Raw genomic sequence first — 21,798 nt, 5'->3', positions numbered from 1 at the left:
AGAGGGCAGCACTAGAATCCGTTCTCATTATCTGATGGGGTTCGATTCTGCTCCCTTTTCCTTCAAAATCCCAATTAAAATACAGGTTTCGGGGGGGGGGCAGGGGGCATCACACTTTCTAAGAAGTCTCACCTTTAGCTTTGTTTTCTGAAAAATATGCCACCCTCCCTTTGAGAAAAGAGACAAATGCATTGACACATTTAAGGATACACTTGGGATATTTTAAATGAGCCTATAAAGGGAGATGAACAGAAGGGACATAGAGGTCTACACTGGGAGTTCTCATAGCCTCCGATGCTCCCCTTGCAAAGGAACTAATTATGTTTGGAGAAGACGTGTGCTTGATAAAATAATTAAAAATAAATTGCTCTCCTTGGAAATGCAAATCAGTGAGTGTTAAAGCAACCCTGTTGGTCATATAGATAATAAATAGATGGGTTTTCTCAAGTCTGTTAGGCCACACTGATTGATTTCCAATTCTGGCTCCAACAGGCCCAGAATGGCTTCTGAAACAAAGGTGAGGAGACCTCAGGCCCAGTGGGAACCGTTGTTGTATCCTGAGGGCCGATGTTGAAAACCTTAAGCCAGGACACTCCCGAACCACACCCCACCCTACCCTCGACTATTCCTGGCTGAGAATAGGGGACCCCTGAGGAACCAGATTTGACCCACTGCTTCCCACGAGCTCTTAGCCGCTGCTGGGGGAGGACAGGGCAGGGGCACTGTTCCTCCTCCTCCATTGATAACTACCACAATGCCCTGAGCTACTACTAATGCTGTCTGGTCACAGAAAATAAGGCCTTGGCTCAGAGCCAGGACCCAGATGGATCTTTTGGTGTGGGGAGGAAGGGGAGGTATGAGGTCTTAGGGGCTGATCAGATGACTCTTACTAAAAAAAAAAAAAAAAAAAAAAAAATAAAAGTTTTCTCTTAGCAATGACCTAATGCTAATAGACAGAAGAAAGAAAGAAAGGGGGAGAGAGACAGAGAAAGGAAGGAAGGAAGGAAGGAAGAGCAAAGAAGAGAAGAGAAAAGAAAAGAAAAAGAGGAAGGGGGAGGGAGAGGAAGGAAAGGAAGAAGGAAGAAAGAAAGATAGGATAGGATAGGAAAGGAAAGGAAGGGAAGAAAATAGAAATTCAGACTACAAAATGCTTTACAGCTTCATGGAAGGACCAATATTGATCAGGGACCCTCTACACAGAGCTTGTTCTTGCAAAGCATTCATAGATGGGATGAGGGAACGATGGGCGTTCTGCTTTCAGGGAAGTCACACTCACCTTGCAAGACAGATGGGATATGAATGAAGGGCACATCCCTAATACCCTTTTGCCTTGCTGACATCAGGGCCCTTCCTACACCTGTAATCTGGGGGCAAAGGATGCCCAAGGGCCAGCATGACTGGACCACTCGGAGTGCTCTCCTGGGAGTCAGTGACATACGGGAGGGAAAAGTACAGGGTATTCTCACCCAGGCTTTGCTGTAGAATCTTACCAAATACCCAGGAGGCTGTGAGAGGGAGGTTCTCTCCTTACAGACAGGGACCCTGAACCTCTGTGAGGTATGGCCAGTGAAAAACAGGGTAAATCGTCTAGCTCCTGGGAGGATACAAGGGGTAGATGAGGGCAACACGCAAAGAAACACTTCATGGTGTGGGTCCCACAAACACGCTCAATAAACATTCCCTATGATTCCTAGGTAACTTGCCCAAGGCCATGGACACCAAGAAGGACCCAACCCGGATTCATTCACATTCACAAGTGGCTCAGTTCAATTCCAAAGCCCGCACTTTCCCTGGGGCTGATGGAAGCTCTCCGGATTCAATGGTCTTCCTCTTCCTTGTACCTCTGGTTTATTGTCCAGTCTCCAGTCCCTTTCAAGTCCATCCAAAGAGACTTTTCTTTCTGTGCTTTTAGACTCATTGCCGACAACTTCCTGGCCTTGTGGCAGTAGCAGAAGAGAGAAATAAGCAGAAGAATCAACAGAATGCAGGGGAAGACCAACAGGAAATAGAGTAAAGATGTCGATGAGCAGATCCTGGAAGGAAGTGTGGGCTCTGCAATGAAAAGGAGAACGACCAAGAAGATAATCAGTCTCCAAATTCCCTGCAACAATCAACCATAAACACCTGGGGGATTTATTGTTACAGGCAAATACGGGCAAGAACCGCGGGCCCTCAAATCACAGGAGGGCAGAAAGAGGGAAGCAGTGGGAAGAGAAGCCCAGAATGGTGCTTTTCCAGCCTCGCTGCCTTCACCCAGCAAGTTCTAACCGCTGGGGTTCCAATGACCTACTTAAAACCAACAGCCGCGAAGAAAAGCAAAACAAAAAAGAAACCCTCTCCTTTAATCTTCTATCCTCAGAAAAGAGATCTATAATTCAGCCCTCGTTCTCAACTCTGTTGCTGGTCCTGAATTTTTAACTGAGTTATTCCCACTGCTGCTTCTTATGTGCGCGTGCACACACTCTCACACCGTCTTGTCTTCACACGACAGCACCCACGGTGAGCAGCTCCCTCCCTTCCCGACCCTCCAGATGGGTCTCCCCTGGGGCACCCTCCTTTGGGCTCCTTTCCTGTGTTGCTCTCACGATCGCCTCCCTCCAGCCCACACACTCTATACCCGAATCCTCTGGGTCCTTCTGACCCAGATCATATGACCCTCTTCCTCCCCAGGGTTATCCTTCCTGCCTCAGGCATGGTCTTCCAAGATCCTCTTCTCACATACCCCTTGGTGTAGACCTCTTTTGTTCCCCCTTAACCATCTCCTTGGTTTCATCCACCGTTACTTGAGTCTGCCTGATAGTGTCATTTGTTCCCGTGTCCCCTGCAGTGTCCCACACACATGCATAGAAGCTTTCGCTGATCTGAACTGAATGGGACTGACTGCAACCACGGGGGCAAAGGATACTATATAAAGGCAGCCCGAAGCACATGACCGTCAGGCAGCTGCAGCCCATGGGAAAGCCCCATCACACATAGACACACAGAGCACGCACTGCACCTCCCCAGAGTGATTCCCGGCCATGTGCCCAGGGAAGCAGAGGGACAGGACCGCAGACTTTCCAAGATTCCAGGAAGCAGCTCCCGGAGTTCCTAGTCCAAGGACGGGGTTTACAGACTCTCCATGCAAAAAGACACAGGCTCAGAGAGACACCAGCTGCTAGATGTAGTCTTCCATCTACATGTATTTACGACAGGATATTTGAAATCCGGGCTCTTCCGGAAAATTGGATGCTAATAGTAGTTGTGCTTTTATTGGAAAATTGTAATGACTATAAACACATTCTTCTTCAAAGGTGAAGTTACAGGATTCAAGGGATTATAGATTCTTAGAGATGTAAACAGCTTTACAGATCATTTCCACCAACCTCTGCTGCAAGAAAATCCCTGTTTCCCGCATTGCTGATGCATCTTGCACCGAGAAGAATGTCTCTTTGGTGGAAGTCAAGAAAGAATCTAAACATTTTTCCAACTCCTGCACTGTGAGCTCCTGAAAGACGGGGCCTACGTCTGATGCATCTTTTTACCTTGTCCAGCACTTGGTCTGTGGGTCATCAATGGAAACTGATGAATGAATTAATTGCATGAGTACAGTGCACCCACAGGAACGCAGGGGTGGAAGCCATCATGTTGCGCAGGGTAAAGATCATCACTGAACACTAGACCGGCCGCAGCGCTCGGGACTCACAGGTTGCTACGGGGGTTTGTGGCCTGGATTTTCTCTGGTCTCATTTATATTCTCCAGCCTAATTTTGGTTTTCCTTTTTGAAAGGGTGGACAATGATAAAAATGGATTTTTAAATCCTTATCACCCCCTCTCTCTGTAGCCTACCTGACCCCTCTCTCCAAGGCCCTGCTTGACTACAATAATTCTCCCAGCTCTTATGTGAATGTATTTGAAGGCACGGGATAAGGAGGAGTTAGAGATGCTGAAAGAGAATGGAGCTGCAGGGAACGGTGGGTAGGAGTACGGGGTTTGACACTTCGCACTACTCATACACGGGGTAGGGACTGACTACCATCCCCAAGAAACCTGGGTTCACATTCTAGCTCTTCAACTTACTGATATCGACATTAGACAAATTACTTATCCTCAACAATGATTAGTTTCCTCATCGATCCAATGGGGATAATAATTTCTAGAGTTGTGATGAGATAATGCATAATAAGTTATTTAACAGAGTGCCCAGCACACTTGTTGAGTCAGCAAGAAATAAATGTTAGTTGGAAGGCTAGTGAGGATGTTAGGAAAAATCATGGGCAACTTCTCTTAAGAGATGGGACAGAAAACAGGGCTGGACCAACTGAGTCCTCACACGGGTCACCCGCCTGGCCATGTTCTCCCACAGGCCAAGACTCTCCCTTAAATCTCTGGTCCCTCTGTCTCCACGACTGGGTGACAGTCCACTGAGAGTCTAATGACTACTTAGTAGGAGACTCTGACTTCTCTTCCCAGTCATGGGTGTCAGAGAACTGGAAGGTGAGAGTCTACCTTGGTCTCACCGTTGTTAGACGATGGTATGATCATGAGGAGATGGAGCTGGCATACAGAAGGGGGAAAGAAATCTGGTACTTGGTTTTTTCTGCCACTGAGACTCTAACCTTCATCATGAAGGGACTGCCAGAGGGCTTGACTGTCTTAATGGGGAGGAGGCTACTCTGGAGCAATCTGCCATCAAAGGATGGTAAAGTATGCTCTTCACAGTGCTGAATTGGCCAACAGCTAGCGACTGTCAGCTCCAGTGCTTCTAAATTACCTCTCCTGGGAAGGCAGGGTTTGCTCTGGATCCCATGATCACCATTTTGAACCATCTGTCTCTTACCCCTATTGGGATCAGAATTAGTGACATTCCAAACCGTTAAGGTTTGGCATTTTGAATCAATCCAAGTAAGTGCCCAATGCTCAAAGTACAAGGTCTGCAAGGCAGGGCCAAAAATGTAATGAGACTACTTCATTACCAGATCTAGTTTATAACTGTCTTCCACCCACAGCCAAACACGCCACGGGGAGCACTCCTTTTTGCTAGCGCTTCAGAAATACGTACTTCAGCAGAAGAAAGACACAGGTTAACGATGGGGGCTATCAACTCCTCTCCCACCTCCCACCAAGACTTTGGCAACTGTCTATGCCAAGTGTGGCCATGTGAGAGAGTTGGCTCCTGTCCAACAATAAAGTAGGGTTAGGGAACCTGATACAAGTGCATCCCGTAACCAGTGGTGCCTGACAGCATCCTGTTTCCTTTGAAGACTTGTTTGCTCCTTCTTTCATCAAGCATTTGTGAAGTACTACATGCCAGACATTGTTGGAGGCATTGGGGTAGCATGGGTAAATTCTACGGTCATTCCAGAAACTTCAGTGTGGTAGGGGCACATATCTCCTTTGAAGGTTCACTTTCTAAGTATATCCTTACCCAAATAGAAGTTGGGGAATAGGAACAAACACCATATAATTACAACTAATCCAGTCCCCAGGAAGCCTTATAGTCTTGCCTGTTAATTAATCCCAGCAAATTCTGTAGAATAAGACATTTATGTCTGGGTTCTGAGGGTGAGATAAAAAGATGAAGATATCTCCAGCCCCTACCTTGGCATGGTCATAGATAAGAAAGTAAGATGGAGAAGAAGATGAGAGGTCCATTCTCCCAGGGAATTCCTCTTAATTTTTTTTTGTCTTCATTTGAGCCACATGCCCCACAGTTTAGGTGGTCCTAAACTACCCAACCTGACATTGCCACATAGAGGTGGTGGAAAACCACCAGAGAAGTGAGAATTGCTAGCATGTTAGATCTGACCTGGACTTTATTAATACATAAGCAGGTCCTTACAAGGAGTGCAATTACATTGTGATTTGGTAAGTCCTTGAGCATCTCTACTTGCCAGGCATTGTGCTGTGCTAGGAATGAGACACTCAGTCTTTGCCTTCTCAGAATGTACAGTCTGATGGTGCAGATGGATGTTAGCCAGGTGTGATAACTAAGAGAACAAGGCAAGTCACAGATCGTGGCAGTTATACTTGGAGGTAGAGGATTCATGGATGTTGACCAGAGAAAGATGACATGGGAGAACATTCCAGACAGGAGGTGGTCTATGTTGATGCAAGGTGTTGGACTATTGGTCTATTCTCTTCTGATCTTTCCCTTTGTCCTTGCCACTGCCTCTTTCCCCTCCAGAATGTAAAGGTTCTCAAGTCTCTACCACCTCCAAACCAACACGGAACAAAGTAAAAGCTCATTGACACCTCTTGCCATTTGTTATTTCCTCTCTTGTCCTTTACATCAAAGTTCTTTTTTTTTTTTAATTTTTTAAATTTTTTTTTAAGATTTTATTTATGTATTTATTTGACAGACAGAGATCACCAGTAGGCAGATAGGCAGGCAGAGAGAGAGAGAGGAGGAAGCAGGCTCCCCGCCAAGCAGAGAGCCTGATGCGGGACTTGATCCCAGGACCCTGAGACCGTGACCCGAGCTGAAGGCAGAGGCTTAAACCACTGAGCCACCCAGGCGCCCTACATCAAAGTTCTTGAAAGTGTAATCTGTATCTGCTGTGTCCACTTTCTCACCACAGTCTGAATTTTCTCATTACTTGTCTACAATGGCCCTATAGTGTGAAATCCAAAGGATATTTCCCCCTTCTTACCTTCATTGATTTCTCTGAAATAGTTGAGTCTGTTGGCTTTCCCTTCCTTCTTGATACCCTCTCTGCTTTTGGTTTCTACAGTACCACTCCTACCTCTTGGCTACTCCTTTCATTCCCCTTCACAGGCTCCTCTTCTGCACTGATCAACAGTGATAGATCTCAGGAGTCCCTCATGGGACACCATTATTGGCTATAAGTTGATGCCTTCTAATCTACAGCTCTGGCAAAGATCTCACTTGGAAGTCCCCATGTCTACTAGGTAGAACTCTTCCAGTAATTTACACGTACTCCAAACTCAATTCCAGCCCAGTTTATTAAAAATTGAACTAATTTCCCCTTCAGACTTTTCTTCTATACCCACTGAAAATTTGATATTCATCCTTGGTTCTCCCCTTCTGTTCATGCACCCTCCACATATATCTAATCAGTGTCTAACTCCTGAAGATGACGCCTCCCAACACTGAATGCCTGCCCTTCTCTCAACCCTTGTGTGTACTGCCTTAATTTAGGCCTTCATCTTGTCTCACCTGGGTTCCTACGATCAATTTCAAATGGTTCTCCCTTCTCTGTGTCTGCCTCCCTTCTAGTTCATCTTTAACACAGCTCCAAATGGGAGCTTTCTAAAATGCAAATCTCATGCTGTCCCTCCCCTGCCTGAACTTGTTTGCTGACACTCTATAACATTCATGAATAAGTTCACCCTCCCCTTTGATATCCATACCCTCTCCATCTCACTAACTTCCTCTCTGTCCCTTGTGCAACAGCTTTTAATGTCATCTTGCATAGTCTTTCCTTTTCCTAAAATATCTTCTCTTCCTTTTCCTAGGCTGCATACCCCCAAGGAACTTCCTGGATCTCCTCCCCACACAGCCCTTTATCCCAGCCCTGCCTCTGTTCCTTCATCTTGAGGCTGCTTCTTTGATGACCGCTATCATTTTGGACTTCAAGTCCCCCATCAGAATCTGAGCTCTTTGGGAAAAGACTCCGTAATACACATTTTTGTGTTTTCAGATCCTCACAGTTACTTATTGAACAACTTAAAATATTTTGTCACATATATGGATATATCCATACGTATATATGTACGTGTGTGTGTGTGTGTAGCATGTTTGGTGGCATAAGGGGATAGAGAGTTAACATTTTGACCACTTACAATATTCTAGGGACCATGTTACTTTATACACATTTGTATTATGATCCTCACTTTATGAGTAACCTGAGGTTCACAGAGGTTAAATAACCAGGGTATGAGTTCGTAGGTAGGTGGCAGGGCTGTGATCTGAGCCTAGGCTCATCTAATTCCGAACCCCGGGATTTTTCAAAGCCCCTCCTCCACTGCCTCCGCAACTCTGCAACTCCCAGAAAGGAATAGCCAGGTAGAGGAAGCGAGATCCTGTAATTGAGGATTTACTTGGGAACCCTTAAATGTGGTTATAAAAAACCCTCAGCTGATTGTGGCACAGGCTTTCAAGCTTCTTTGACTGTAAGGAATACAAAGACCACCTAATTTTTAACGTTTTCTTTTCAGAGTTCATCTTTTTTAAAACCTGTCACCTGATTTATAAGGATTCCACAAAGATTAACAGGATATATACATATGCGGTGAAGGATCCCATCTGTCTCAGAGGAGATGTGCTTTTTAGTCACAGAATAGGTATGTTTTATACTTGTTATCTATTTATGCTGCTACCAAAACCCACTGATGCTATAGGGTCTGCGGATTCCAGTGAGAAAACAGGTATGGAATGTGCTCAGGGTTGTGGGACTTCCCACAATTGTTAGACTAGAAGAAAAGCCAAGAGGAAGAAAAATTCTCTCTGGACACTTGGGAGAAAAGTTCTGCTGAAGAATGGTCAGGGGAAAGGATGATGGAGCCCCAGGGAACAAATCAGGTAATTGGCTTCCTCTCCAGAAGCTTGGCCGGGGCTGGGTTCCAACTAACCCTACTTCAAAGAAGTTGACACCTTCCCGGGCAGCACCTTTTCTCCATGCTAAGGAGCGTCACCCAAGCTAGCTGGTGTTTTAGGAATGTGACCTTTCGTTGATCCTTCTTACCCTTCTTGGTGTGGGACACCGAGACCACATCTCTACGCCTCCAGTGTCCCTTTCCCAGTGTAAGTTCAGCTAATAGCTCGCCTCTCAGCCTCACCTTAAACCCTGCCATAAAGGAGTGGCTCAGAGATGAGCTTGGCTACATCAGGCAGCACAGTGATCACCAGGGAAGATTCACGGGTCTGGCTGGCAAAACTGTTGCTTTCGTGAACAAATGCTTCATGAATGTCTATTATGTGCTCGGCACCAGGTTGGCTGGAAGGATGCTCTCCTCTTTCACAACCACCTTTTCCACATCCCACCTAAAGCTGTGCACTGAGTAGAATGGTCTTCTTACATAGAGAATGGCCATGCTGTGGCCAAGTTCTTTCAGGAGCTACCCTCCTTGTTGGCCCTGTAAACGAGTTCTATGGGGCACACTTCCTCCTTCAATGCCTTGCAAGCTGTCATTAGGAGACACACATCAAACGACTATCATTATCAAAATCCTGCTAATCTGTTGAACATATAGAGTGATAAGAAGCTTGTCACTTATTCATTGAGAAAGGTTTCATTTTGTTTTTGAGGTGGGGAGCATTTAGATGTAGTTGACTTGGTTTCAACCCAATGAAACCTCAAGTCATTATACTCCTACCCCTCACTCTGACTCCCACTGCAGATCTGAGCCTTCTGAGAGTGGAGAATCAGCCAAGGAGTAAGGATGCCTACTGTGAACATTATTTTGTTCTTTGAAAGGGTACAAAGTTGATGGTTTTTTTGTGTGTTTGTTTGTTTGTTTGGGAGGGTAAGGGGGGAAGTGGGCCAGATGCCCATGACATTTAAATGTCAATGCCAAAAACTCTCGTAGACCTTGTCGGTTCAAATGGGGAATGGAAATTGGCACTGAGAAATGGCAGAGTCACTTTCTTTAGGGAATCTGTAAATTGTTTTCAGCAAAACATAACTAAGAGGGAAAGTATAAGAGAGGAGACAAAGATTCTCCTGACCACGGGCCAGGACAGATTAGCCCCTTGTTACCTGAAGGCAGCACCGTGAGCACCATATGCTGTGACTCGTCTGAGGCTTGCTTGACCCACTTGCTTGGGTTGCCATGCAGCTGCCACTCGGCCACTCTGCACCAGTAGAGCCCAGCATCCTCCATCTCTACCCAATGAAGCTGCAGGACAAAGTCTGTAGAGGATGAACGGTAACAGAGCAGAGGCCTCCTGAGCTCCTCTTCGCCATACTCCAGCAAGCCATCATGCTGCAGGTGTACCAGCATTTTCGTTCCAGAATTTTCCCTGTTCCGGTACCACATCACAGAGAACAGGGAAGCTGAGCTGCCAGGACTCTCCAGGCTGCAGCGGATGGCCACCTGGCTGTGCTCGGTAGCATTCTCTGTCCTGTACTCTTTGGACACACGTACTTTACTTCCTAGGAAATAAAATGGCAATACGTTCGAGAAGAATCCAGATTTTTAGTTTGGATACTGCATCTGAAAAATGTAGTTTTCACTGAGGAGATGCGGTCTTAAAATCCTTAGACATCAGGTCTTTCATCTGTAACATGTTTTTCCTTGACCCCTGTTCTTCCTCCACATTTGCTAGAACATTCTGTGCTATGACTCAAACCGGCCATTTTCCTTCTTCAGCCTTATCTCTTGTCTGCTGAAAACCTGCCCTGGAAACCACCTAGCTTCAGTGGGTGTTCTGCCCTGCTGCTTTTACCCCTCCCCGGTCAACTCTTTCTTCTACTTCCCAGAGGGATCCTTCAAAACTTCCAGCCATCCTCTCGAGCTGTGTATGGCACCAGTGACCCTTGTTCTTAGCAGATTACCCTCCTCTCATACGCCCACATATCATCTCAGTTCTAGAGGCAAGGAAAGAGGGGGCTATCAGAGAGAATGAACATGTTTATACACGTGTTAGACTACCATTCAAGGAGACACTAAATTACTGGATTAGACTAAGCTGTTTTTTTTTATTATGTTCAATTAGCCAACATATCATTAGTTTTTGACATAGTGTCCAACGATTCACCAGTTGACTAAGTTTTAAACAGATTTTGACATTTACTTTTGTAAAAGTTCCCCTCCTAACCAGCAGGTGAGAACTTCGAAGGCCAGAATAGTCACAAACAAAATATAGAAATTATAGTACACACTAAATTTTTGACTCTACTACAAACATATTTATTAAACTGTCTTTAAAAGAATGACTTCAGGGGCACCTGGGTGGCTCAGTGGGTTAGGCCTCTGCCCTTGGCTCAGGTCATGATCTCAGGGTCCTGGGATTGAGCTCCACATTGGGCTCTCTGCTCGGTGGGGAACCTGCTCCCCCCACCTGCCTGCCTCTCTGCCTACTTGTGATCTCTCTCTCTGTCAAATAAATGAATAAAATCTTTAAAAAAAAAAAAAAAAGAATAACTTAAAGAATGACTTCAGGGCACCTGGGTGGCTTAGTTAAGCATATGCCTTTGGCTCGGATCATGATCATGGGGTCCTGGGATCGAGTCCCCCATCAGGCTCCCTGCTCAGCAGGAAGTCTGCTTGTCTCTCTTCCTCGGTCCCTCCCCCTGCCCATTCTCTCTCTCTTTCAAATATATATACATATATATATAATCTTTTAAAAAATAAAAGAAATAAAAGAATAACTTTATCTGATCCTGGATTTGTTGCTGTTATTGTTACCATCTTGACTCTCTCCTTCCTTTCATGGCAAAGTATGTGATATATTGGTTTATATGATACTGTCTCTGCTTCCTCATCTCTAATTCCTCCCTACTGGACTACAATCAGTCTTCCAGTCACGCTCTGGCCAAGACCCTCAGTATGGGCCCAATTTCCCAGCTCAAGACACTTTGTTTTGTTGTCCTCTCTGTGTGTTTTATCACTTAAGTCCATTTTCTTCTTAAGTTCTCTCCTCTTTTGATTTCAGAGAAAATGTCTCTCCTACAATTCTGACCACTCCTTCACAGTATCTTTCCCTGGGGCCTCTTCCTTAACTCACACCCCACACCAGGGTGCACAGCTGGCCACCCCCACCCACAGATATGTTTTGTTTGACACCCTCAGAATTTGAAAAGAACTCAGATTCATTGTGTACATTCTCAAATCGAGTGATGTCACACGAGAAAGATTTTAGGTATTTCTTGATATACTAAAAGATCAGACAACACTGAGCCCACATTTATGGATGGGAAGTGTTTGCTAGCTTGAGCTAAGGAGTGGCTGCCTCCTTAAAAAGGGTATGCATACACTGTTGAGATCTGGCTTGGGCAAATGGGAGAAAGGGCTGCCAGCCACACAGACAGAGAGTGTAAAAGTATGCACGGGTCTCGTGGGATGGCAAGGATGATAATGCAGTTTGGGACCTGCTGAGTGTAAGGGTCTCAAGGACATCCAAGTAGAAATGTACAATAGCCAGTTGGGTAGAAAGACTTGGAGCTAAACATCAAGACTGAGAGCAATTTCATCAAAGGTGGTAGTTGAAACTAAGGAAGAATTGAAGAAGTTCTGAAGCAAGCAGAGAATAAGAAAACAAAGGGGCCCAGGATCTGTCCCTGAGGGACACCCACATTTAGCAGGGAGAAGAAGGGCCTGAAGAACATGGAGAAGAGGAAGCAGAGCAGCAGGAAGAGATCCCAACGCTAAGCTACTGTCTTGCTCTGCCGCCCCCAACAGATTGTAAGCTCCTTAAGGCAAGAGCTGTGCCTTATTTCTCGTTGTATCTCTAATTGTCTAATGCAGAGCAATGTTCATTATAATCTTATTTTTGGATGTTACATTGAAAATAAAATTTTAAGCACCACTTATTTGCATTGTGCTGTTGGATCTCAGCCAGTTTCCGAACCTTCGCTGTGACATTCATTTAATTTTAATCAACATTGGAGGTGACCTAACACACACCAAGTGATCTAATGAACCCTGCCCACATTTTGACCGCAGCACTCCTAGACCAATGCAAATGGATGGAACTTCTGTTACATCTTTAAAGATCTCCTGAGGAAGAGGAGACTCACTCAGTAAGCCATTCCAACAGTTAACTACTCTTATTCGCCTTATGTTTAGGCAGCCAAATGTTGAAAAGCAATTTCTCCACACATCCCTATAGAGTTGTACAGTTTCTGTTCACAGTGGGAGAAATATGCTTCGTATTACTCTTTCTTTGCCAAATTACAGTAGAGCCCCACTGGAATGACACAGCTTGTTATTATAGAGATCTAGAGATACGACACGCTAGGTAGCTCCAGAGACCAGGCTGCCAGGCTAATAAGCAAACCAAAGGGATCTAGTCCCCATCCAAGCACCTTGAAGCCACAGACTGATTCACCTTAAGTGACACCTGCTTCCTCTGCTGGGCTACCAGGTCCTGCATTCATTGTGTAGGTGGACACTCTTCCTATGACCCTGGGTCATATTTCTACCTTCACATAACCACTCTAGAGAAAAGCTGCCCAAGAGAAGATGGAAATCCTATAGAAAGACATGTGAGAATACACTTGCAAGGTTTACCTGTGGGCCTGAGTTTCAATTCTGTCAGACCCGACTTCTTTTCTCCAAGCTTGTGCCAAGTGCCATTTGTAGACAAGAGCCATTCCTCCACAGTGCAGTGGTACTTGCCCTGATCGCTGTCATCCACATTCAAAATGTGTAGCTGAAACAAGTCTTGGGAAACTTTCTTGGGGTAGAATTTTTGTTTTCTCCTTGGGGTGTGAAATTCATCCCCATATTTTACAACATTGGTTTGGTCCATTTGCAGGATCCTCAGCCAGATTGCGTTAGTGGAACTGGGAAAGAAGTACCAAATGACGGCTAACTGAAGATCTCCAGTGGACTGGGACAAGATGCTACATTCTATGTTGGTGTTGGAGTTGATGAGGATCTCTCGGACTTGACTGCTTGAGTTCACTTGCAGCTTGCTCTCTAAATTAAAAGAATGGTGACAGTAACTTTTGTTACTTCACTAGAAAATAGAATTTTAAGGTAGAAGGGACATTAGAGGTCAACTAAGGCAATGCATCCTACATTCATTGGATGTAGGCATTCCGTCCTGCACAGTCCCACTAACTGCCCACAAAGCCTCTGGATAGCTCACCAACTGACAAAGCAGCACGTTCCATCTTTGGACATCACTGCCACTAGAGAATTCTTTCTGATGTCAACTTGGATTTTACCACTCTGTACCTTCCACTCACTGGTCCTTGTTCTACCCTTAGCTGGCAGAGTAGGATAGAGAACATGGGGCAGGATGGAGTGTCATACAGAAAACCAATCTCTTCTACATGGTAATGCCTCACTATCAAAGCCTAGACATTTTCTCTTCTGTCGCATCTTATAAATCAGTGAGAGAAAGTGACCCTATTAATGCTTTGTCTGTGTACTCACTCTCCAGAATACTCCTGGATTCACAATTTGCTGACATTTCCTTGTTTGTTTTTGCCTTCAAACATGGGTAAATAAGAGGTAGTTGTAGGTGGGCTATTAAAATTGTATGTCTCTTAGGGCGCCTGGGTGGCTCAGTGGGTTAAATCCTCTGCTTTCGGCTCAGGTCATGATCCCAGGGTCCTGGGATCAAGTCCCGCATCGGGCTTTCTGCTCAGCAGGGAGCCTGCTTCCTCCTCTCTCTCTCTCTCTCTCTCTCTCTCTCTCTCTCTGCCTGCCTCTCTGCCTGCTTGTGATCTCTGTCTGTCAAATAAATAAATAAAATCTTAAAAAAAAAAAAAGAGTTCACACAAAACCCATGACTTGAACAAAGACTAAAAGTGAGGGAGAACATAGAGTATTTGAAAACCTGCAAGTAGTTCAGTGTGGCCGGAGCTCAAGATCAAGATGGAAAGTAGAAGATGATGCTGGAAAGTCATAATGTAAAGACATAAATGTGCCAGGTTATAAAGGATCTTGCAAGCCATGCTATGGGAGTTTGGATAAGGTGGATATGGAGGCATTATGGTTTCTCACCTGGGCCACTGATGGATTGTGTAGACATGGAGAACAGTGTAGGAGGAGCAGCTTTGGAAGAATAAAAATAGTGCATTTATGTTTGGACTTACTAAGTGTAGATATGCCTCAGAGCTAACTGCATAACGAGTCTGGGGATCAAGAGGAGCCTTTCAGGATAATGGATTTGACAGTCGTCACTATATAGGTTGAACCAGGGGGAGGAATAAGCCCACTTCAGGAAACTGTATAGAATGAGAAGGAAACAAGCTAAAGCTGAAACACAAAGGAATGGATCTGTGGAGGAGGAGAACTCTGCAAAAGAGAATGAGAAGAAACAGGTGTTAGGAAAGAAACCAAGAAAATCTCGTGTCATGAGGCCAAGGAAAAAGAAAGTTTCAAGAAGAAGGGATTGGGTTGACAATCTTAAATACCACGGGAAGGACAAAGCAATTAAGGCATGAGTTAATCAACAAGGAGATTGTTAAATGTCGCTCAGCAGCAGAGAGAATAATGGCTTCCACCATGTCTGGCCATTCTCTTGGTATGTCAGGCACTGTCCGGGGCACATTACATATATCACCATCTTTACAGTGCACAGCAGCAATTTAGAGATGAAGTACCTAGACTAGGACAGACTGAGTGACTTGCCCAATGCTAAGCCGCTCACTGGTGCCTGTCAAGTGGCAATGACTTCAAAGGCTCTTGAACACAATGTCTTTAGAGAACAGAAGTCATAAAAGAAGATACGTGGACCCAGCGGGACTTTGCCCAGGTTGTGTCTTACTTTTTTACCTCTGCTCTTTCACCAGCTGATGAGGTAAATTCTATTTGACAAAATCAGATATTCTCTCTTTACATTAACATGTTAAATCAAGAGGATAAATGTATTCTAATGGAATTGACATTATCCTTACCAGTAGGGGAGACATTGCAAACATTTAATGATTAGTAAGGCACAGGCAGTGACCAATCCAAAGAATGCCTCCCTCCCCACCAGAGCTGATCTGAGAGGTCCCCTGTTGTGCCACATGATACCTTTCACTTGCTGGGTAGTGGGGACTTATGGAAAGAGGGGGATGGGCCCTGGAGCAACAGTAACTAGTAGTCCGTGTGGAGGTATGTCAATGTTTTAACAGCCAGTATGGCTGTCCCATGTGTACTAACTTCATGTTAGCCTGGACATTGGTTTTATTCAGTGCTAACTTATATAGTCAAAACATGGGGGGGTATTTTATGTTTTAATTCTATAACTTGCCCCAAATAAGAGAAATGTGTTTGTTTTTAAAGCAAGGATTAATTTCCAGTGGTGTTTACCTGGTAAAGTGACGGCTATCATCAGTGAGTGAGAGATGGCAGAAGCCCTTGCGGGGCCACTTGTGCATAGGGAATTTCTGACATAAACTTCTACTTTACACTGATAAACTCCTGCTTCTTCCTCAGTGGCATCATGGATTAGGAGTTGAGAATGGAACGAGGACTGGAGAACTTTTGTCTTCTTTTGGAACTGAAGTAGGTCTTCCCCCCACTCAATAGTGCCATTATGGGTGATTCGAACAAGTAGGTGAAAGACTTGAGATCTTGCTGGCTGGAACAGCCACGTCACAGTGAGTGGCACCCTGAGGTTGGCGTAGTCAGCCTCCACTACGCAGGACAAGCCAAAGTTCTTGCCTAATTCCGCTTTGGGCTGACGGCTCATCAGCTTAACCCGTAAACTTGACTCTGTGGGCAGAAACACATGGGAAACACCAATGCCAATATGTTTATCAAATCAAAGTTCTCCTACCTACCACCTCTTCATATGGAACCATGCATTCATACATGGGGAGCCCCAAATATTTGGGGCTAAAAGTTGACTCACAGTACAGTCTGTCCTGAATTCTGGCCTCAATTTTCCAAAGTTGATCCTATTCTGAGAGCGTTCCCAGCAGGAACAACAAACGGGCAGTGTTTCTCCAGCCTGCCACTTAGACAGCTGCTACTGAGTGGGTGGAGTGCTCTCCCCTCCCCACCCCTGCCCCTGGGTGGCGGGCCTCCCCTGATTTCCACTCATGGGCTCAGCGTCTCTCTGGCGCACAGGCTTGAAGAGACTCTGCAAGCCCAGAGCTGCAACTATAGAAGCCTGGATGTACAAAGTTCACGTCCACGGGCACAGGTCCCCTATACGTCCACTCTAACTCATAGGCTTTCGTGTTTAGCTCTGACCAGCAACCGACGAGTGGCACCCTACACATGATCCTTATAAAGAGGAGGAAACTTTAGAGACTGGTGGACAGACATGGCAGCCAGAGACTATGCTCTGTGTCCGGGGGTGCACGTGCCACAAGGAGGGGTTTCGGGATGACATACAAATTCCACCACACCCCACCGTCAAGGAAGGTGCTGCTGATATTATTCAAGTTTGGAACAGGATTTCTCTGACACTCACCCAGAGACTTGACAGTGACTGCCAACTTCTGAGTCCAGCTCCGGCCTCTGGCGTGGCTCTGGGTGCCCTCAGACACTCGGCACTCGTACACGCCGCTATCTGTGGTGCTGGTGGGGCTGATCTCCAGCTGGAAGGTGGCCCAGTCCATTTTCTCCAGCCTCGTGGGGCCCCGGTTGTTGGGTTGCTTGTAGGAGGCCCCCAACTGCACGGCACCATCTTGTTGCGTACTGGCCACCAACTCCGGCTGCGCCTGGCCTCGTGGGAGGTGCCACCATTCCACGGACAGGAGACTCACAGCCCCATCTGCCTTGCAGAGAAGCGTTAATGCCTCTCCTTCCCACATGGCTTCCTGCTTGTTCTTGGTGGATAAGACCACATTTCTTGCTGTTCATTACAGATTTGAGAGGAAAAAGAAGTATTTCAAGTAAATGAAAATTTTACTAAAACACAGTGAAATCTCTTTAATTAGGCCTTGACTGGTTTGTGACAAATCAGATCGGGCTGTTGACTGTTCTTACCACCCCCAGAAAAGAGATTTGCTAACCACTTAACTAGTGGCAATAAGACAGCACAAAGAATATCAGGAGCACTTATTTACACTTAAACAATTTATAATTTGCCTTTATTTTTAGTGCTTTGTTAAATCAGCCCTTCATTAAGAACATCTAGTTGGGAAAACATCTGGTAATATTTTGTTAGATTAATTAGGGTGGGTGTACGAGCCTAAAAGTAACGAAGCTGTATTTATTTAAATTTTTAGTCTTTTAGAATTTTATATTTCATAGATCAAAATGACGTTGCTCTCCCTACTTATTTTTCCCCTAATTAGTATGTGTTGTGAACAGGAAAGGAGTATTGGTAATTAGATTTCTTTTCAAAAACTACCATTGGGGTGCCCGGCTGGCTCAGTCCATAAAGCATGGGACTTTTGACTCCAGGTTCATGAGGTCGAGCCCCACGCTGGTTGTAGAGTTTATTTAGACAACAACAACAACAACAAACAAAATACCGCCATTAAAAACAATTACTAGAAAAGAAAAAACAATTACTTGGGGGAAAATACATAGATAGATATATTTCCTTTCTTCAAATCACATATTCTCATACATACACTATTGGTTGAAGGGAGGTCCTTCTTTTATCTGAACTATAATGTTAAATTACAAAATATAAATGGCTCCCAGATGGGAAACTCAAAATGTGTGGAAATGCAAACATTCATTCAACAGATACTTCCTGTGCAAGGCTTTGTCCTGGGTGCTTTGTGGGCAAAGCAAAGACACCTCAGTAGCTCATGCATCTCAGGTTTAAGGCCAAGATCCTGGGAGTCAGAATTTATCTTGGGCAACACAGTTGTCCTCCCTGACCCTTGATTTTCTTTCCTGTATATACAAACGTTAATAGTAGCACCTACCTTATCACATTGCTGGGACGACTAAAAGTGGTACACACCCAAGAGCTTAGCCTGGCTGGCAAGGGAAAGTCCCCAGTAAAGGGGAGCTATTAGCATTGAGAGGCACTTAGTGAAAGTGAGGTAGTTCAAAGCCAAAAGATAGAAAACAAAATAGAATTGGGATGAGAAATCTCAATAGGATCTAAATGAATTTGCAAATTGTTCTTCCCTGTTGGGGAAGGAGCTGGGTCTTCTCAGGCTCTATGTATATACGTAGATAAGGTACAAAGGCAGAATGAAGCCTGATGTCCACAAGGCCATCCAACACATGTATTTAATATTTTAATTATCTAATAATACAATTAAATAATTAAATGATAATTATTTAATAATTATTAGTTAAATAATATTTAATATTCTGAATCTGTATCTGTATCTATATATGCAAACCTACTTCCAGATTTTCGGTAGTGAAGGCAGGATTATACTTAAAGTTCTTTTCAAGTTAAAAATAGACTCCAACTGAAGTTTAGAAAATAAAGAGGAAATTATTACTCATAATCTCACTACTTGAATGTACCCATTATGGTTAGTTTCAACTAACATCAATTTTTTTTAAAAGAAAAAAAATCAGGTCTCCTTAGTTCTTTACATTCATTACTGCCTCTTGGTAAGAAGTAATAATCTTATCAAGTACGTGTAAGTTACACATTCACAGTGGTAGTGAGTACCCCCTTCTGTTTAAAATATTCATAAAATATGAGTTTCATGATAAAACTGCTCAGACTTTGGTTTGACTTTCAAAACCGAATGATCAACAGAATCCTTAATAAATTTGCTAATAACTTTTTCTGTTTCCACATACCAGGCCGAGTTTGGACTCCAGCCTACACAAAGAACTATATTTCGCTTTGGTCTTCCAAAGACCAAAGACCAAAGTGAAATATAGGACAGGCTTATGATCTGAGGACCACAAAGCACACCTTCAGGTCCCTCTGGCACAGATTCCCATATACCAAATTTAAGAAAGGTTTACAGATATGTTTCAGCAGAGACTGAGATGAATGAAGCAGAGATTACGCTTCATGTAAATATGTAAACCCGCCCACACAGTTCTTCCTGAATCCTAGAAAGTCAGACCAAATGTTTAGTGTGAAAACTAACACCAACACACTTCCTGGAGTGCCGTCCTAGGCCAAGGCTTGTGCTTCTTCATTGCTTGCAAACGGGGCAACAGAGAAGAGCATGAAAGGGAAATTTATCTATCTTTGGAGATGCCCCCAATGAGCAAGTGAAAATGAGAGTATCTTTATTTTTAGTTGGGTTTTGTTTTGTGCTCTTGGGCAGTGGATGCTTCTAGGCTTTGAATATAACACCCAGCCCAGAGCATCCTAACATATGTTGTAGATTTGTCTGTTTTCTCTGCACACAAAAAACACTGAGCGTTCACCACGTTTAAGGTTGTCCAACCTTCATAGACTTGAAACGAGAGCTGAGTGGCCTTCCATGTCCATGCCTACGGTAGCTACATGGACCTGTTCGGACAGGCACCTCGCATTATAGCAAAACGCAGGGAATTGAATCTGCCTGCTATCATTTACCTCTTCATTTCTTATTCTGAGTCAGGCTTTGATGCAGAATTAAGACATACTCTCATTCCCTGTATCAGGTTTAAGAGAACAGAGGATGGACAAAAGACATCTGAAAGATGTTTGCGGGGCGGGGGGCACAATGCAGGTGTTTCATCCACAGGAAGGAGGCAAAGTGTCATTCTTTCCTCTCACCATACTCGCATCACACAGACAACAAAGAGAAGATGGGGGTTTCATTAACGCTGGTGTTTTCCGCGTGGAGAAAAACCCAACGTACATAAATGAGGACTGATGGCAAATAGAATCAAAGAATCTAAGGCAGCAAGAGGGGACTTCAGGGCAATCTAAATGTATGTATGTATGTATGTATATTTAAGGAAGCTGAGATTTAAAGAAGTTAAGCCTTGGGTCTGTGGTCACAGCCTGTTTAACAGTCCCAGAATAAGACCTAGGTCTTCAGCCAATTTGGTGGCTTCTCTTATTTTAAAAAAAATTTTTTAAGATTTTATTTATTTATTTGATAGAGATCACAAGTGGGCAAAGAGGCAGGCAGAGACAGAGGGGGAAGCAGGCTCCCTGCTGAGCAGAGAGGCCGATGCGGGACTAGATGCCAGGACCCTGGGATCATGACCTGAGCTGAAGGCAGAGGCTTTAACCCACTGAGCCACCCAGGCGCCCCTTGGTGGCTTCTCTTAACTCCACCTCAGAGTGATGGGACTGACACCGGACTCTCCAGGGGTGTGTCTGCTGTGTCCAGGGAGGCAGCCTGGCCTCACAAAGGACGGAAGCAGAGAGCAGTCCAGGCATGTCTAGCTCTGACTTCACATACCTGCTGGCTTCCTCAGATGCACACGGCTGTCTGGGGACTGCTTGCTCTGAAGCACCTGCCAGGAGCCCATCGGAGCTCTCGCCACCTCTGCCACGGCGCAGCTGTAGGTGCCTTCGTCCTCGGGGCCCACGGAGAAGATCTTGAGAGAGAAAGCTTTGGAGCTTAACTTTGAAACCTGGAGCTGTCCTTGACTTGCTCTCCCTCTGTAGTCTCCCTTCAGGTCCAGAACACCCCCAGCGTCCATGCGGGCCATCTCATTACCATTGAAGAACCAAATGCCCTGAAGCCATGGGTCCCGGCCACCACCTACGACCAGGCAGACCAGTTCCAAGGAATTCCCTGCAGTCCACGTGCTTTCAGCTGAAATGTCGATGTGAAAATCTCTCACTAGGAAACAAAAGCAACACAGGTGTTTAGAGAAGCCCCGGCATTTGTCCTTTCGGGACCACAGAGAGATAATACCCCCTGTAAGGGTAGTGTGGGGATTGCATTTCATGTGGGAGTTGAGCTCTGAAGAGGAGGTCAGCCAAAGCAATGCCTAGAATAAAAAATGTCCTTGCCTATTCCTTCAGTCTTTCAGGAAGAGCAGCGCACGTAGCTTTTCTGATTGCAATCCTATTAAGCAAGATGTATGCATAGAAGTATAAGGAGTAGGGTATCTTTTTTGAATAAAAAAATATAAAATATTGGGGCGCCTGGGTGGCTCAGTGGGTTAAGCCTCTGCCTTCGGCTCAGGTCATGATCTCAGGGTCCTGGGATTGAGCCCCGCATCGGGCTCTCTGCTCAGCGGGGAGCCTGCTTCCCCCTCTCTCTCTGCCTGCTTCTCTGCCTACTTGTGATCTCTCTGGCTGTGAAATAAATAAATAAAATCTTTAAAAAAATATATATATATATAATATTTTATAATATGTTGAACTGCTGTAAATGGTGACTGCTTTGCTCTCTTTTTTGGGG

General features: G+C 44.9%; 1 protein-coding gene across 2 annotated transcripts in view; it reads right to left on the bottom strand.

Annotated features, from left to right (window-relative positions):
* Positions 1-1,803: 1,803 nt before the first annotated feature.
* LOC111143427 (CD101 molecule) overlaps positions 1,804-21,798 on the bottom strand; it is a 33,834-nt gene continuing 13,839 nt past the window's right edge. For both annotated transcript variants that reach the window (XM_022497164.1, XM_022497165.1), the window contains exons 4-9: positions 20,845-21,231; positions 17,031-17,414; positions 15,920-16,324; positions 13,178-13,588; positions 9,703-10,098; positions 1,804-2,052 (exon numbers count right to left, since the gene is read on the bottom strand). In XM_022497164.1, the coding sequence (XP_022352872.1) occupies positions 1,817-2,052; positions 9,703-10,098; positions 13,178-13,588; positions 15,920-16,324; positions 17,031-17,414; positions 20,845-21,231 (2,219 nt within the window). In that variant the 3' untranslated portion in view covers positions 1,804-1,816. The remainder of the gene's footprint in view (positions 2,053-9,702; positions 10,099-13,177; positions 13,589-15,919; positions 16,325-17,030; positions 17,415-20,844; positions 21,232-21,798) is intronic.

Source organism: Enhydra lutris, unplaced genomic scaffold, assembly GCF_002288905.1.
Source record: "Enhydra lutris kenyoni isolate GAN:26980312 unplaced genomic scaffold, ASM228890v2 scaffoldscaffold9, whole genome shotgun sequence".
NCBI classification, from domain to species: domain Eukaryota; kingdom Metazoa; phylum Chordata; class Mammalia; order Carnivora; family Mustelidae; genus Enhydra; species Enhydra lutris.
Note: the sequence above shows the minus strand (reverse complement) of the source record. Positions and strands in the feature narration are given on the sequence as shown.